The sequence below is a fragment of the Suillus subaureus genome (genome assembly GCF_016647635.1).
Source record: "Suillus subaureus strain MN1 chromosome Unknown BJ212scaffold_1, whole genome shotgun sequence".
Classification (NCBI taxonomy): Eukaryota; Fungi; Basidiomycota; class Agaricomycetes; order Boletales; family Suillaceae; genus Suillus; species Suillus subaureus.
Genome location: NW_024538557.1, coordinates 1,411,462 through 1,425,846, shown reverse-complemented (window position 1 = coordinate 1,425,846; position 14,385 = coordinate 1,411,462). Strand labels below are relative to the sequence as shown.

Below are 14,385 nucleotides of genomic sequence, written 5' to 3'. Positions count from 1 at the left end.
TGTTCGTCGCCTCATTTCTCCTCATGCATGTACATTTTTATTTGCTTTTTATAATTCAAGTGCATGTGTGACTGCCATTGCAAAATGAACTACAAAATTCTATAGAATGAGCTTGAATGGATAGCCTAACAGAAATGTTAGCGCTGTGGGTGGATGCTTGCCGGTGACATAGACCAACCTGGGTTTTTGATGCGGAACAGCGATACTAAAATGCTGAACATGAGGAAGTTTACTGCAGTCCAGAGGTATGCCTGGGTTCTTTGACGGGTGGCCGACAATTGGCGCGGTGTGACGACAATCAACATCAAGAAGGATCCAGCCAAGATTCCATCTACGAGTAATTAGTACCAGCCTGATGTGCAAGGTGCGAGACGACGTACAAACCATGGCGATGACTTGAACTTCTTGTCCATACTGATTTTGGTAGCCTTGAGCGATCCAAGCGCCGTTAGGGCCAGTATAGGGTGCACCTCTGATGCGAGTGAACATGTAGCCAGAGGTCATGATTAGAGAGGTAGCGATTGTGCCAGTGGCCCAGACCCAGCGGTTTTGTAGTACTGGTTTGATAAAGCGGAAGATAAGGCTAATGATTGGAATGAGTGAAACGATGCTGCCCGCGCGCGCCCAGTCAAAGGGAGCCTTGTATGGGATAGGGATTGGGGTGTGAACAGAGAGTTGCTCAGCGAGGGGTCCAGCTTCGAAACCACTGTAGAGTCTACTGAGGGTTGTAAATTAAGGGTTTAGTGAAAATCCTACTTTTGGAAATCGTATTTGAAGGGGGCCTTTTTTGCAGACGCGTCTGGTCCTTCGGTCGGGGGATACACGTGAACACCTGGCGCGGAAGCCATGCCAAGCTAATGGGTGCGTTAATTCTCGCGCGTAGCTTCGTAGGATATGGTGGGGCAATCACCTTTTGGAAGACAGCGTGCCCATCATCGAAGTCAAGAGTAGCGAAGAAGTGCTTGTCCCGATGTTCTTTCGGAGCGTTCGCCCATGCTTTGGCTACGGCAGTGAACGATGGTTCGAACTCTCTGTAAAGATCGCAATTAGCTTCCGATGCGTGTTTAGAATCTTGTCACTGACTTGCAAGGAGCACAGCGCCGCTGGGGATTGAGTGCAGTAAAGTGCACGGCAGCCGACCAGTTGCGCCTTGGGGAGGCAAGTAAATCATAAGTCTGTTCGTTGAGCTGTATGAGGCCATTTCCGGCTGCTGCGAGGTCAACCAGCTGCTCGTGCGCTGATTTTTCGGCCGCTAATGATAAGGGCAAGAGTGAAAGAACGAGCAGGGGCCAGAGCATAATGAAAGTGAATCGCTGTTAAGAGTCAGGGTTGGACCAAAGTTGTCAACGTGTAACAAGGAATAAGTAGCAGCCGTGGGAACTGCCACTGAACAGCTTTGAATCAGTCTCTGTGTTCACCGTCCTAGACGGCGACCAGCCCTGTTAGACATGTCCCATGCCCTCCTCCTACGACTGTTTTTATCACCGTCTTTCTTCTCTGTTCATGTGGCTCTACAATATCTGATGTTGTATGCCGACAACATAGGCATCACATACTACCTCACCCGAAGGTTGAAAGAGCTCGACACGCAAGAATTACGCGAAGTATGGGGTTTCATATGGTATTTACCAGTGTTCATCGTGTCGGAGAACCATACTAATAGTCTCGCTAGTCATTTGCTCGTCACACGGCCTTCTAAATCACGGGCACTGGAATGCTTTGTAGTAGACATCTTACAACGGTCCACTCATATAGCCATGATTGTACGTAGGCAACAGCCCCGTAGCTTTAAGCTTACAGCTGATTCCTGTGGAGACCCTCTGGCTTATGCAAGCTTCTTTGCAAGATCTCTCCTCATCACGTAGTTCTCCATCTTTTCAGGTATGCCAACGGACGTTGCAAAGATGTCATGAAATCATCTTCGGTGATCTTCCAACTCTAGTCTCTAGTCCGTACTCTGGCTTGGACCTGCCGTTCCAGCGCTTCTCACGTCGGAAGGTTAAAACCCATGTCGAACCAGCACTCATTGGACTCGGTCTGATGTTAGCTGGAACTCCTGCCATGCCTGAGCTTACTGAGATCATGGGTGAGGTTGCATTACAGCAGGGCCGTGCTGACGAGGACGGGTCAGACCTGAAAAGCGTCCAGACCAATGACAATGACGTTGCTTCGGGATCAGGGAAAACCACTCGTAATGACTCTGGGGATGATGACGACAATGGTTCAGATGGAAAAAATGAAGATGACCGTACGGCTAGTTCTCATGAACGCTCTTCTAATGATATTTGTGCCCCCCATGGTCCTGCAGTCTCAAAGAAGCGAACGATTCTCAAACGTCGTCGGACGATTATTGCCGCACAGACAAGTCCCGCTCTGGTTCATTTGCAAAACATGCATCGGTCAACATTATCTGACGATCCACTCGATCAGCTTGATCCCTCACAACAAGCACGCGTTACCAGCCCATACCAATCCTCTCCCTCGATACCAACTACCCAGCATCCTTTTCGGCAGAGTACACTGAACTTCGGCGATAACCTCCTTCAACGGTATGATTTGGATTCACAAGCACATCTCCTTCGAAGTCACTATTATCATTCAGAAGTAAGCAGTTTCCGCTATCATTATGACTTTGGTTTTACATAAGCATAACAGGTCCAATTCCTAATAACGCTCGAATATATCTCTAATCGCCTACTTGTCGTGCCAAAACCTGCGCGAGTAAGCGCCCTTAGAGCCGAATTAACTGCTCTTAACCACAAGCTTCCCGCAGAGGTAATATCTTCCTCTCTGTTCCTACCCAGTTCATGATGTAGGATCTCAGGTGTGCATGCCTATGTGGTGCTCTTCATCCGATAATCCTGCGTCTCGGAATGCCTCTCAACCGCACCACAAGATCGTTCGAATTCCCCCTGGTGAAAGTGTTGTGCTCAATTCTGCAGAGCGAGCACCTTATTTGCTCATCATCGAGATACTGCACGACGACCTCGACTTCGATCCAACAAAGAGAAGCAATAAGGAGACGCTGAAGCGTATAGTAACAAAGGAGAACGAACGCAAAGGTGCTTCGAGAGAACTTATTGCTTTCACCAGGTCACCTCTTTCCTTCAAACACAAGCCCCTTGGGGATCCTGTTGTGGGCTCGGAAAATGCCTTGGGAAAGGAGTCCGCTGAGGAGGCAGGAGCTTCGTTGGTCCCTATAGCTTCCGCTACCAGCAGTACAAGTTCTCTCATCGGTGAAGATGAGGAGATGGACCTCGTCGAGCAACTGTACGGGATCGGCGAGTCTCTCCGCGGGCCAATAGACCTCACCGAGTCCATTGTGCTTCCACCTGTGCTAAAGAACAAGGAGCTGGATATGGCCGCGTGGTCTCGAACTTCCTCATTGTCTTCACCCAACCCAGAAGGGATATTGTCGGTGTCTTCTTCACCCGCCTTTCCATCCACTGGTGGCCGGTTTTCGACACCATCTTCAGCTACCCAACTACCCGATCCACCACCCAATAGTAATAGCGATAGTCGTATACTCTCGCTCGACGATTACTCCGAACGCATGCGTACGGCAGCTGTCATGCTTTCGCAGCTCAATGCAAACCTTGTTCGCGAGACAGTAACCACATTGCCTTCTTCCGATTCAACTGCGACGCTTGATAGTTCAGGTTCCCCGTCTGGCCCTCTGAGTTGGCTCCCTGGTTCTGGCTGGTTAGGCGGTCCACATCACCAGGTAAACAGCGGGCCACTACATCCCTCGCTCGCTGGAAGGGCTGGCGATTCACCAGCGACCACCCGGATGCGTGTGCAGCATGCAGAGGCAGCCGCCATCAGGGACCGTATCATGAAGGAGATGATTGCGCTTGAAGAAGAGCGAATGGAACGCATGCGAGAACACAGGGAAGGAGAAGGGATAATGCGCATTGGTGATGTGGGCGATAACTTGAAGACTGCTGAAGACGAAACCATTATCAAGCGTGAGCTAAACAAGGCCGATCCTTCCGCCTTAATATTCAGCGAATCTTGGGCGACGAAGAAGGTTAGTTTGACCAATTTTGCTATTGTATGACTGCAATTTCAGCCTTTTCAGAGTCGAATACAGCACGGATCACCTTATGGTCATCTAGGTAAAGTTATAGCCTTACTATGAAAATTTGCATTCGGTCGTTGAACTCATCATCGCCAGCGAACTGGGATTGTGTTTCTGTGATCGTTAAAACTGGCGGCGACCTTCGCCAAGAACAGGTCGCCGTTCAGCTTATACAGCAGTTTGAGCAAATTTGGCAAGAAGAGGGCTGTCAATGCTGGGTCCGCTAGTGAGTTCGCTTCACCAAGTTACGTTAGTGGCATAAACTCAACTTTCTTCAGCTTCCAAATTTTAATCACTGGCGCATCATCGGGCTTGGTGGAGACCATAACAGACGCCGTGTCAATACACTCCATCAAGAAGTCCGAATACGCAAGACGGTTGGCGGAGGGCCGTTTTGGATATGTCACTCTCCTAGATCACTTCAAGTCGGTTGGTTCCTCGTTTCATCGTTTTGCGCAAGCGGTGACGTGCTGAAATACGTGTCAAGACTTATGGTGATCCATCTACGGCCAAGTTCGTCCGAGCGCAACGCAACTTTGCGAAGTCACTCGCAGGTTTGTTCTGTTCTCAGCACCTCAATTCCCATATTCAACCCATTTTGTAGGTTATTCCATCGTAACGTACCTGTTGCAAAGTAAAGGATCGGCATAATGGGAACATATTGCTGGACCGAGAGGGGCACCTCATTCACATAGACTTTGGGTTCATGTTGTCCAATTCTCCGGGTAACATAGGTTTTGAGGCTGCGCCATTCAAGCTGCCACCGGAATATGTCGAAGTGTTGGGGGGTGTGGATGGGGAGTCTTTTTTGGAATTTAAGCGTCTGTTTCGTGAGGGGTTCGAGGCAGCGAGAAAGCACTGCGATCGAATCATAAGTCAGTGCCTTATGTTTGATCAGTCCCGTGCATGCCACTGATATCTATCATCCGCAGCTCTAGTAGAACTGATGCAAAAAGGTGAGAGATCCGCAGTCGGTGGAATCGGTTGGTCTCAATGACCTGTGTTAGACTCCAAGCTGCCGTGTTTCGCTGCGTTCGGCGAATATACTGCGGCTCAGTTGCGTGATCGCTTTCAACCCGCCTTGACTCATTCCCTTGTGGGTGAATATATCGACCGTCTCATCGATACCTCCTTGGGCTCCAACTGGACACGTCTTTACGATTCCGTGAGTAGAGAGACCAAGGCGATTCTGCATTCCAAGCTGATCTCTACTTGTAGTATCAATATTATTCGCAATCCATTCTGTAGCCTTAGTCAAACTCCCACCTGAGGTATACAGATTGCAGAGGTATCTATAGTGTTGTATATAGGAGCATACCGCCCACTGCTGGGTACACACGCTATCATGGGGTAATCTACCATTCACAGTACGCTTTTTGTGTTTTCCGAGCACGACCGGTTCGAACAGAGCTGAGGCTTGTTTAGTAGAACTTCGAAGAAGCTCGTGGCCATGCAATGTGAAGAAGTGATCCCTCACAGCTTGAAATTCAAATTCTGCCCACAACGTCACATCTCGAGGCCCCTGAAGCTCAGTGCGCAGCGCTGATGACGTTAAAAATATATATATCAGCAAGAAAATGGAAACTGCTCGCCGTCTGCAAGAACCTCCCCGCGCCTCCGATCTATTGAATGACTGACGTTAGCTTCGGCTGACATGGAGATTCGTGAGGGTATATTAATGACAGATACGTGAACGTGTTGTTTATGTTTATTTACCCACTTTGAATCCACTGCTCAGCCTTAACTTATATATTAAGTAATCAATTAGTCACGATCTTGCTCTTCCCCGGCGACATAAGCTCCCTATGAGACGAGTCACTCCAAATTCCATGATGCATATCGTGCTGCTGTCATGTATGTATGGATCGACCTATTTTCTTCAAAACCCACCTTGACTCAAACTAAATGCGTCTTCACGATTCCGTGACTAGCGACCGGGGCAGTTGTGCATTCCAAGTTCATATCTTGCAGTACCGATATTACTCGCAATACATTCTGTAGCCTCAGTCGAACACCGCAACTTTGACTAGGTGCAATACGGCCCATCGTAAATATGCCTGAGTATACAGATCGTGAAGTGCGGTATCTATAGTGTCGTAGGAACACGTCGTCCACTGCTAAGAACATACGCTATGACGGCACTGATGTCTCGGTCTACGAGAATATCTTATCGTATCGGTTCAGGCATGAATACCACTCATAGTCTGAAGAAATGAGCTTCAGTAGTGGTCCAACATTTGCAAAGATACTTACCGAAATTTTGATTAGGGTCGCACCAACATTTTCCTTTTGCGTGCAAATCTCCCTGTGGACAGTGCTGGAAGGGCTCATGTCGATACCCGATGTCATTGAAGAAGTGAATTTGCTCCTTCTTCGCGAACAGGGCGGCTCCGATGCTATGGACTGGTGCATCTCCCCAACGCTATTCCAAATAAAACTACGTCCCAAAATGTAAAGACAAAAGACTCACCTCGTAATAGAATCCACCCTGCTCATCAAGGTATTCGAAGAATTTGGAATATGCCTCGCCTCGCCAGAAGTCAAGATCCGCGATCTCAAAGTTGCTCCAGACTGGCCACGTAATTTTATTAGCACGGGAAGACGTGTGATGCGCAGTAACCTACAGTGACACAGATTGTAGGACTCTCCTGCGTCGTCAGAGAGAAATCCCATGGCGTTGCCGGGAGCCACGAGGTCAGGATTAGCATTAATAAAAGCTATAGGAAGGTAAGATTGACATCATAGTGAATGCCAAATACACTTACATTTTACAGCATTCCATAGTGTTGGGATAGTAGCTTGGTATTCGTATAGTGATATGGTGAAGCCTGCTGATGTTTGAGACAGTGTATAATTGAAGGCATCATTGATTTACCATACACCTTATTTTGGTCTTGCATCACGAGAAAGGGATCATAGTCCACGTCGCAGAAAAGCTTGATGTCTGGCCTGATTGGGGAAGATAAAATAAGCCGAACTACATCGCATCTCCTTCGGATCTACTCACTCGACTCTCCAATAGTATCGGTACTGTTGTAAGAGTTCATGTCGGTAGAAGAACTAAGAACTGGTTAGACGACCTCGTCAAAACGCACTAGAACCACGTACACCAGAGTTAAAACGACACATATTCCGGTATCTAGGAGCAGTCAGCCAGAAGCACCGATGATGGCTTAGCATACGCACGGAACGCTACCTGGGAAGTCGTCAGACTACATGCACGCCGTTAGGCTTGAAACTGTAAGATGACGTACCTCCGTAAATCACATTATCCCTAACCATGTCATCACGAGATTTGCTTGCTCGGTCTTCATCAACCCACGATGGTTGGTGCCAATGGTCGGGCGGGATGACACCGAATTCGACTTTGGTATTGGTCAGGGCCAGTATGTGACTTCATGGCCTGTCAGCAGCTTCAAGAATTCAAGCGTAAAAAGCGCACTCCTTGAAGCTCTGCGTAAAGGGCTCATCGTTGAGGAAGACATAAGGATACTGGAACTTCCTGTTGAACCTATCCTCGATTTGCTTCATACTGCTCATGATTCCTATAAGGTCAGAGTTCCGTACAAGCATGACGAATGAGGCGTTCGCTTTGCGGTCTTGCAAGTCCATGGGTGCATCAGGCTTGTAGTACCCATCCGGCACGGGTGTTTTGTAGGGAGGGTCTGACTTCGAACCGGTCCATTGCTCTGCTATATTTGAGATGGATGTTGCTTTTCCGTATTCTTCATGCGTGAAGCTCAGAATGTAGTGAATTGAAATCTGTTTCATCGTCAAGCCAGCCAAATTTTCAAGTTGGCATGAACACGCACAATAGTACCCAAGAAAAGCAAGATATAACGCATGGGCGTCATCATCTTTACAGAGTCGCTAGTCCCTTTGGAACCTTATTAACACAAAGAAGTTACTGGATGGTAAATGCAAGAGAATGAATGAAGAGGATGTAAGACCGCTGTTAGTCGCACTGGAAGGATTGTCAGCCGCGCCAAGCCAACTCACGCCTATAATGAACTGCGCTTTGCGGCGTGGGCCGGTTCTAAAGCTCCACGTGGTTCGTTCTCTGGATGTACATTCGGTCCAGGAAAAATATCAACAGACATATCGTTACCATATCGTCCCTGTTGACCGTGCCTGGTCAATATATGTGGTCATGATCATAAAAATATGCATTGCTAGGGTCAAGCAACTTAGATTAGTTTATCCTGTAGTAGTCTACAGCAGCCTATGGTAGAAATACACGTATGAAGTTGTAACGTCTACTTTCAATCATCTAATCGGTCAACCGCATAAAGTGCCTGAGGCACGAATTTTGCGCAAAATCTGTGCCGTCGTTAGTCTCACAAGGAGAATTACGGAGTATTATCGCACCAAAGTTATCATTTGGATCACACGAACAATGTCCTTCCCGCCACAGTCTACCTTGCGGACAATGAGCGAATTCAGCGTGTTTATAACCTGCGAAAGGATCAGTTATGAACACCAAACAACATGAACAAAGCTTGCCTATATCCTTAAAGAAATGTATTTGATCCCTGCGCGTGAATAAGGCTGCGGCGATGCTATGAACAGGTGCGTCTCCCCATCTCTGTATGGCAGTCAGCGAATGCGAAAAGAAAGACAGATAAAGCTTACCTCATAGTAGAACCCTCCTGTGTTCTCAAGGTACTCGAAAAATTTCGTGTAGGCTTCGCTCCTCCAGAAATCCATATCTGCAATCTCGAAGTTCGACCAAACTGAGCGGGCGTCAATGACCATTTTTAAACATGAATCGAACGACTCTTACAGTGACACATGTTGTAGGAATCGCCCGCATTGTCAGATAGAAAGTCCATTGAGTTGTCTGGTGACACATATTGAGGATGCTCCGTGATGAAGTCTGCCAAATAAGTTCACTCTCAAGTCACCGTACATGATTTTTGGTACTTACCTTTCACTGTGGACCACAGCGAGGGTATAGTTGGTTCCCATTCTGTTGAGAGCGTGATTCATGTGTTAATTAATGCAGCGGAGATGGGAATTTACCTGGCATGGATATCGTGAAGCCTGCCCTTGCGTAAATTTAGCAGCTCAACCAGCTATAATGAGAATAACTCACCATAAACTTTGTCATGTTCTTCCATGAATAGAAAGGGGTCATAATCCAGGTCACAGTAGTATCTAACGTCAGGCCTACAGAATAGGTCAGAACCCAATTCATCTATATAGTGAACAACCGACTCTACTCTCCAGTACCACTTATATGGCGTTAAGAGCTCATGGCGGAAAAAGAACTGTAGAAAGAAGGTCAGCCAACGAAAATACTTTCTAAACTAGCGAAGCGGGGCGCTCACCCCTGAGTTAAAGCGGCACATATTGCGGTAACTAATGACTGAGGATGAGAGAGTACCTGAATGAGTTACAAGGACATACGTACGAAACGCTGCCTATGATTTCAATGGTAAGATAGCAAAGAAGGCATGACGAATGATAAACTTGCCGCCATAAATTACACCTTGTCGCACTAACTTATTGCGTCCCTCCTGAGCTCGTCCTTCATCTATCCAGTCCGGCTGGACCCAGTTCTCACGAGGGATCACACCAAAAGATACATCTGCGTCGGTTAACACGCTGACACGCCTAACAAAGCATGAGAAACCAACTGCGCAAGATAGTAACACGGTATACCTTTTGAAGTCGGTGGTGAAGGGCACGTCGTTCAAAAAGACCCAGGGGTAATTGAACTTGCGATTAAACCTCGCCTCTAGCTGTTCTACACTTGATATCACGCCATTGAGATCGGTATTACGAGCCAGCATTACCAATGTAGCATTGGCTCTGTGGGGGTGGGGAGGGGGAGGGATTTGTGAAATTACATGTCCAAGGGAGGGTGACGGCTTGCTCTTCGATGAAGAAGACAACTCGGATGGTGTCTCGTTTGTCGGTTTGACATCCGGAACCACCACAGGGTCCTCCCGTATCGACCATTGTGCGGACAGAGTTTTGGAAAATGCGTAGTCGTCTTCGCGACCAATAGTCATAAAATAGCACACAATCAGCTATGTGTGAAGCTGAGTATAAGGTGGCAGAACGAGATGTCTTTGACATACCACAGTTGCGAACGCAATGACGATAGATCTACGATGTGCTGCAGTTAACGGGAGAGCCATACTTCGCCCTGATGCTAGTCAGCGAGCGAGTATCGTCAGCTTAGGGAGGAAAAACTGTTGAGATAACAAGCACTTATGTATTATATTAATATGAAGCTGGGAACAGAAGGGAAAAGAATAAATACTAACGATGCACTTTTGTGCCAAAAGATGTACTATCACGCAGCCACGCTTCCCATTAATGGAGTTGCGCAGCAATGACGCAGCAGCGGCGATACCTGGTGATACCTGGTGATACGGCAACGGGTGTGAAACTAGAGCTGGTATCCGGTCACCTGCCAGTGTTTCCACGGTACTGCCTTAAGCGCTTCTGTCAGGACACACAAGTCAAGTTCGACGTTAGTCGATGGTGTGGCGCCGCGACAAAGTACAGACTTCTGAAATACTTACTCAGAATTAGGACTAGTGTCTCGCTGTGCTGCATCTAGGGATTTTGCATTGCATTGTCTGAGCCAACCTCACCGCCCTAACAGGCTATATAAAGATCGGATAACGGTATCTGCGCGGGGACACGCTAACTCATGACATGACATACTGGACAGGCCGGTCAGCGCAAGCATGCTGGCGTCCCTTGCTGGGAGATGTCACGGTAAAATATTAACGCGTGACAACTAACACCTTTGGCCAAAAAGAGAAACAGCCTTCAAGCTCAGCGCTCAACCCGAGGAACATAGAGATCAGCTGGATGAAAAGCGTGATCATAACTCACATGGTATAGTCCAATAGTGCACTTCCTGGGCTGAACTCGGAGAATTGTTGCTTTACAGTCTTCTCGGACGCAGGCGGCCAGGACAGGCCTTCCCGTCGCGTGAAAACATAGAAGCCGCGATAAAACTCTCGTTCAGAAGTTCGTGAACTATAACTTGAAAATCACAACCGGGCGCACCTGTCGTAGCTTCGAAGATGGCACGAGCATACGTTGTGCATCACAACTAACTGCTGATGATGCCGCAAAAAAGCCTATATGCCTAGCAGTACTAGACTAGGGTGATCTGTCTTACTCTTGAGAACAAGTGGCAGTTCGCGCCGCGATATCATGATGGATGGACCTGGTCTTAGCCTAATTTTCAAGGTAGGAGTAGCATCATAACGAGACTGAACTAGCTGCATCCGTATGAAGTGTGGCTCCAATACTCTGAGACGCGGAACTGAACTGCTACCGCCTGGGTAAACTTTTGAAATTCAAATTAGTATTTAGCGGCCCTCAACTTATCATTGAACGCTTCATTGACATCGTACAATGCACCGTCCTTGCAGCTCGTTCATGTGTGAGAACTTGAAGAAGCGTCGAAGAGTAATAGAATGATTATAAGCAAATTACAATTGGACGTGTCTGCAAAATGCTAAGGCCGAATTTGTTAGTGTTTGTTCCACTTGATTTTTTTGAAGCTTTCGTCACTTCGGTTTGCAGACGTGTTGTTTTGCTCTATGGCGTCTCCCGCATTTCCCCCTGCAAAAGATGCCTCTACTGACCCATCGCCGTCGTCCGTGCCGCAGGCACCAAAGTCACTGTACACGTCTGCCCTTTCTCCTCTGACTAGCGCTTTCAGTCGCTTTTCACAATGGCGCAAGTCATTGGATCTCCCGAATCCGGGTACGGTCGAGAATTTGCAGAAGGAGGTCAAGTGTACGCGTTTTCCTTGTGTCGTCTGATCTCTCAGTCATATCTGACGTTTTGTAGCGACTCACCTGACGAATTTCATGTTCGATGGTGCTAGAGCTGATCTCACGAAGAGTTTGTCGATGAACCCGGCATTTCAGGTTACACACTCTTTCATTCTCGGGTCGCAAGTCTCGACACCATCGTATAACTTTGGCGCTGTCTTCGCCAACAACGATGTTAGCCAATTTGTCTTGCTCGCCTTTGTTACTCTGCTTGACCCTTTCCCCCCAGATGTTCCTCCAAGGCAGTGTTGACCATGAGGGTAATGTGAGCGCACGTATGAATCAAGGGTGGGCCGAGAACTCCATCACAAAGATACAGACGCAGGTTTGTTTCCTATCCCATTGTCACATGTGTTCGTTCTCACATCCTCATCCATAGCTTTCATCACAAGCTGGCCATAGCATGATCCAACTGGAGCACGATTACCAGGGCCAAGATTACTCCCTGAACGCGAAAGCTGTCAATCCATGGCCTGCAGACCTCACTGGCATATACATTGGAAATTACTTCCAGTCTGTGACAAAAAACCTTGCGTTGGGCGTGGAGACACTTTACCAACGGCCAACTCCTGATATGTCCGAGTTCACAACGTCATATCTAGCCAAGATCACGAGCAATGACAAAAATTGGATTGCAACCGCACAAGTTCAACCATCGGGTATTCTACAAGCTACGTACTGGCAGAAGCTCCACGAGAAAGTGGAGGTCGCAGCAGATCTTCAGCTTATGGCTTCTCCTCAACGAAGAGATGCCATTGCCACTCTCGGTGCAAAATACGACCTCCGGATGGCGACCTTCAGAGCACAGTTGGACTCCACAGGCAAGGTTTCTGCTTTGCTTGAACAACGCTTTGCTCCAACCTTTGCGTTCTTGGTGGCGGGTGAGATCGATCACTTCAAGGAAAGTGTCTCCCACTTCACTGCGATGTTATCCAAACTGACATTCCGCAAATTTAGAACGCTGCCAAGGTTGGCGTTGGTGTGATGATCGAGAGCTCTACTTTGACCCCGGAAGAGATGGGTATGCCCCCTCAACATTGAATTAATTATACTTAGACACGTACTTTCGGACCCTATTAACGGCATACATCTCTTCTCATGGATTTCTGCAGTACCAGTGTGGTTGTCAGCTAGTCCGGCAGCATCCCCATCTCCGCAGAACATCTGGTTTAATGAGAGTACATTACGTAGCACTGATAGAGTGTGCACCAATCCGAACACGCACAAAGATGTGGTGTGCTGCTTAGTGATATTAAGGTGGCGAACGCCTTCCGAATGGTATACCAACAACCCTCAACTGAAGTCATACCAAAAGACTTTGGTGAAAACTCACCATGGCAAAGTTGATTGAAGCCCGCAACGTTGCCTGCAGGAAGGACAAAGAGCATACCATCTTCTCTCAATTGGACTTCGATGTCAACGAGAGGGATATTATTGTTCTACAGGGCAAGAGTGGTGCAGGGTACATCAACTTTCTCTCCCTGTGGTATTTCGTTTGGAGGCTCAACTTATGCATCATGGCTCAGGAAAACTACACTTTTAAAGTGCATCGCCCACTTGAACGTTTATGACGGAGAGATCTTATACAGAGGACGGTGCGCTTCTTAGACCTTCAAGCCGACTTCTCTCATGCCTGACATGCGATGTTCGCCATCGCCAGGACAGCTAAGGCACACGGTATGCATGACTCCTGACTAGTCATGAAACACTCGCACAGGAAGCTCATGAAGATGTCCCGTAATTCCAGGCGTGCCTGCGTTTAGAACGCGGATATTCTACGTGCCTCAAAGGCCTGCTTTGCTGCCAGGCACGCCACACGATTTTATGGCAACGGTCACATCCTTTCAGTCTCGTAAATCGACTTCAGAATCTGATCTCGCCCTCGCTAAGGACATCTCCAAGGGGTGGGGGATCGATGATGAGCTATGGGACAGGAATTGGACTAGCTTGAGTGGTGGTGAGGCGCAAAGGATAGCATTGGCTGCTGCAATGGGATTGAACACTGCTGAAGTCCTTTTACTTGACGGTCAGACTCAATTTCTATTGCATTGTTTGTATTATGACTGAGACGTGCTCTGACTTGTTTCTCTCTAGAGCCAACTTCAGCTCTCGACCATCACTCGACTAAGCTTGTGGAAGAGTTCATTCTGAATAACCTCAGGTCCCCGCAAACCGGGTTGAAGGCGATAGTCTGGATTACCCATTCTGAGGAGCAAGCAAGAAGAGTAGGAACTAGATTCCTTCAGATCTCACGATCTGGTTGTGTGGAAGAGCCACTTATGCCTGAACCGTAGACATTGCAACAAGAGTTGGATTATTAAAATCTGGATATGCAGTGTTCTGCATAATAACACACACTACGCCATCACTAATCGATAGTCCCATAGCTCAGTGGTCAGAGCGTTGTACTTATGAGGTTACATTCCATGCAAGGGTCCCGAGTTCAATCCTCGGTGGGACTAATTTTTTCATTTCGTTTGTTGATATCCATAT

General features: G+C 47.7%; 6 protein-coding genes and 1 non-coding gene across 7 annotated transcripts; 4 read left to right on the top strand and 3 right to left on the bottom strand.

Annotated features, from left to right (window-relative positions):
- Nucleotides 1–99: 99 nt before the first annotated feature.
- BJ212DRAFT_1474431 (uncharacterized protein) lies at nucleotides 100–1,298 on the bottom strand (the record flags this gene model as incomplete). The annotated part of the gene is made up of 6 exons (XM_041339088.1): nucleotides 100–125; nucleotides 179–331; nucleotides 381–706; nucleotides 757–854; nucleotides 911–1,031; nucleotides 1,084–1,298. The coding sequence occupies 6 exons, from the start codon at nucleotides 1,296–1,298 to the stop codon at nucleotides 100–102; spliced, it is 939 nt and encodes a 312-aa protein (XP_041200109.1).
- Nucleotides 1,299–1,448: 150 nt separating this feature from the next.
- On the top strand, nucleotides 1,449–5,329 carry BJ212DRAFT_1474430 (kinase-like domain-containing protein; the record flags this gene model as incomplete). Its single annotated transcript, XM_041339087.1, has 15 exons — nucleotides 1,449–1,621; nucleotides 1,673–1,763; nucleotides 1,816–2,376; nucleotides 2,431–2,604; nucleotides 2,656–2,775; nucleotides 2,825–4,030; nucleotides 4,082–4,118; nucleotides 4,178–4,307; nucleotides 4,360–4,510; nucleotides 4,569–4,635; nucleotides 4,686–4,715; nucleotides 4,777–4,956; nucleotides 5,014–5,037; nucleotides 5,089–5,246; nucleotides 5,300–5,329. 15 exons carry the CDS (start codon nucleotides 1,449–1,451, stop codon nucleotides 5,327–5,329), a joined length of 3,132 nt encoding a protein of 1,043 aa, XP_041200108.1.
- Nucleotides 5,330–6,002: 673 nt separating this feature from the next.
- Nucleotides 6,003–7,938, bottom strand: BJ212DRAFT_1493351 (glycosyltransferase family 15 protein; the record flags this gene model as incomplete). The annotated part of the gene is made up of 11 exons (XM_041341507.1): nucleotides 6,003–6,285; nucleotides 6,335–6,503; nucleotides 6,552–6,652; nucleotides 6,706–6,798; nucleotides 6,847–6,912; nucleotides 6,957–7,030; nucleotides 7,089–7,141; nucleotides 7,190–7,220; nucleotides 7,332–7,475; nucleotides 7,524–7,843; nucleotides 7,894–7,938. The coding sequence occupies 11 exons, from the start codon at nucleotides 7,936–7,938 to the stop codon at nucleotides 6,236–6,238; spliced, it is 1,146 nt and encodes a 381-aa protein (XP_041200107.1). The 3' UTR covers nucleotides 6,003–6,235.
- BJ212DRAFT_1311212 (nucleotide-diphospho-sugar transferase) lies at nucleotides 7,894–9,963 on the bottom strand. The gene is made up of 12 exons (XM_041334010.1): nucleotides 9,746–9,963; nucleotides 9,558–9,697; nucleotides 9,495–9,504; nucleotides 9,412–9,442; nucleotides 9,177–9,351; nucleotides 9,104–9,124; nucleotides 9,009–9,050; nucleotides 8,865–8,957; nucleotides 8,714–8,814; nucleotides 8,585–8,666; nucleotides 8,081–8,536; nucleotides 7,894–7,988 (listed from the first exon to the last, which is right to left on the bottom strand). The coding sequence occupies exons 1-11, from the start codon at nucleotides 9,874–9,876 to the stop codon at nucleotides 8,352–8,354; spliced, it is 1,011 nt and encodes a 336-aa protein (XP_041200106.1). The 5' UTR covers nucleotides 9,877–9,963; the 3' UTR covers nucleotides 7,894–7,988; nucleotides 8,081–8,351.
- A 1,615-nt stretch (nucleotides 9,964–11,578) lies between these two features.
- Nucleotides 11,579–13,169, top strand: BJ212DRAFT_1311192 (eukaryotic porin-domain-containing protein). The gene is made up of 5 exons (XM_041334009.1): nucleotides 11,579–11,854; nucleotides 11,909–12,066; nucleotides 12,122–12,217; nucleotides 12,272–12,793; nucleotides 12,850–13,169. The coding sequence occupies exons 1-5, from the start codon at nucleotides 11,656–11,658 to the stop codon at nucleotides 12,931–12,933; spliced, it is 1,059 nt and encodes a 352-aa protein (XP_041200105.1). The 5' UTR covers nucleotides 11,579–11,655; the 3' UTR covers nucleotides 12,934–13,169.
- On the top strand, nucleotides 13,053–14,334 carry BJ212DRAFT_41707 (ATP-binding cassette transporter). Its single transcript, XM_041343145.1, has 5 exons — nucleotides 13,053–13,354; nucleotides 13,419–13,487; nucleotides 13,553–13,569; nucleotides 13,640–13,918; nucleotides 13,987–14,334. The coding sequence occupies exons 1-5, from the start codon at nucleotides 13,227–13,229 to the stop codon at nucleotides 14,184–14,186; spliced, it is 693 nt and encodes a 230-aa protein (XP_041200104.1). The 5' UTR covers nucleotides 13,053–13,226; the 3' UTR covers nucleotides 14,187–14,334.
- On the top strand, nucleotides 14,270–14,354 carry BJ212DRAFT_t12. Its single transcript has one exon. It is a non-coding gene; the product is annotated as a tRNA-Ile (tRNA).
- The last annotated feature ends 31 nt before the right edge of the window (nucleotides 14,355–14,385 follow it).

Coding starts and splice junctions, on each gene's coding strand:
- BJ212DRAFT_1311192 (XM_041334009.1), top strand. CDS start 11,656: ATGGCGTCTCCCGCATTTCCCCCTGCAAAAGATGCCTCTACTGACCCA. Junction 11,855..11,908: donor TTTGCAGAAGGAGGTCAAGT/GTACGCGTTTTC, acceptor GACGTTTTGTAG/CGACTCACCTGACGAATTTC. Junction 12,794..12,849: donor GTGAGATCGATCACTTCAAG/GAAAGTGTCTCC, acceptor CCGCAAATTTAG/AACGCTGCCAAGGTTGGCGT.
- BJ212DRAFT_41707 (XM_041343145.1), top strand. CDS start 13,227: ATGGCAAAGTTGATTGAAGCCCGCAACGTTGCCTGCAGGAAGGACAAA. Junction 13,355..13,418: donor CAGGGCAAGAGTGGTGCAGG/GTACATCAACTT, acceptor ATCATGGCTCAG/GAAAACTACACTTTTAAAGT. Junction 13,919..13,986: donor TGAAGTCCTTTTACTTGACG/GTCAGACTCAAT, acceptor GTTTCTCTCTAG/AGCCAACTTCAGCTCTCGAC.
- BJ212DRAFT_1311212 (XM_041334010.1), bottom strand. CDS start 9,876: ATGCTGGCTCGTAATACCGATCTCAATGGCGTGATATCAAGTGTAGAA. Junction 8,815..8,864: donor TTCCTACAACATGTGTCACT/GTAAGAGTCGTT, acceptor ACGCCCGCTCAG/TTTGGTCGAACTTCGAGATT. Junction 8,667..8,713: donor CAGGAGGGTTCTACTATGAG/GTAAGCTTTATC, acceptor ACTGCCATACAG/AGATGGGGAGACGCACCTGT.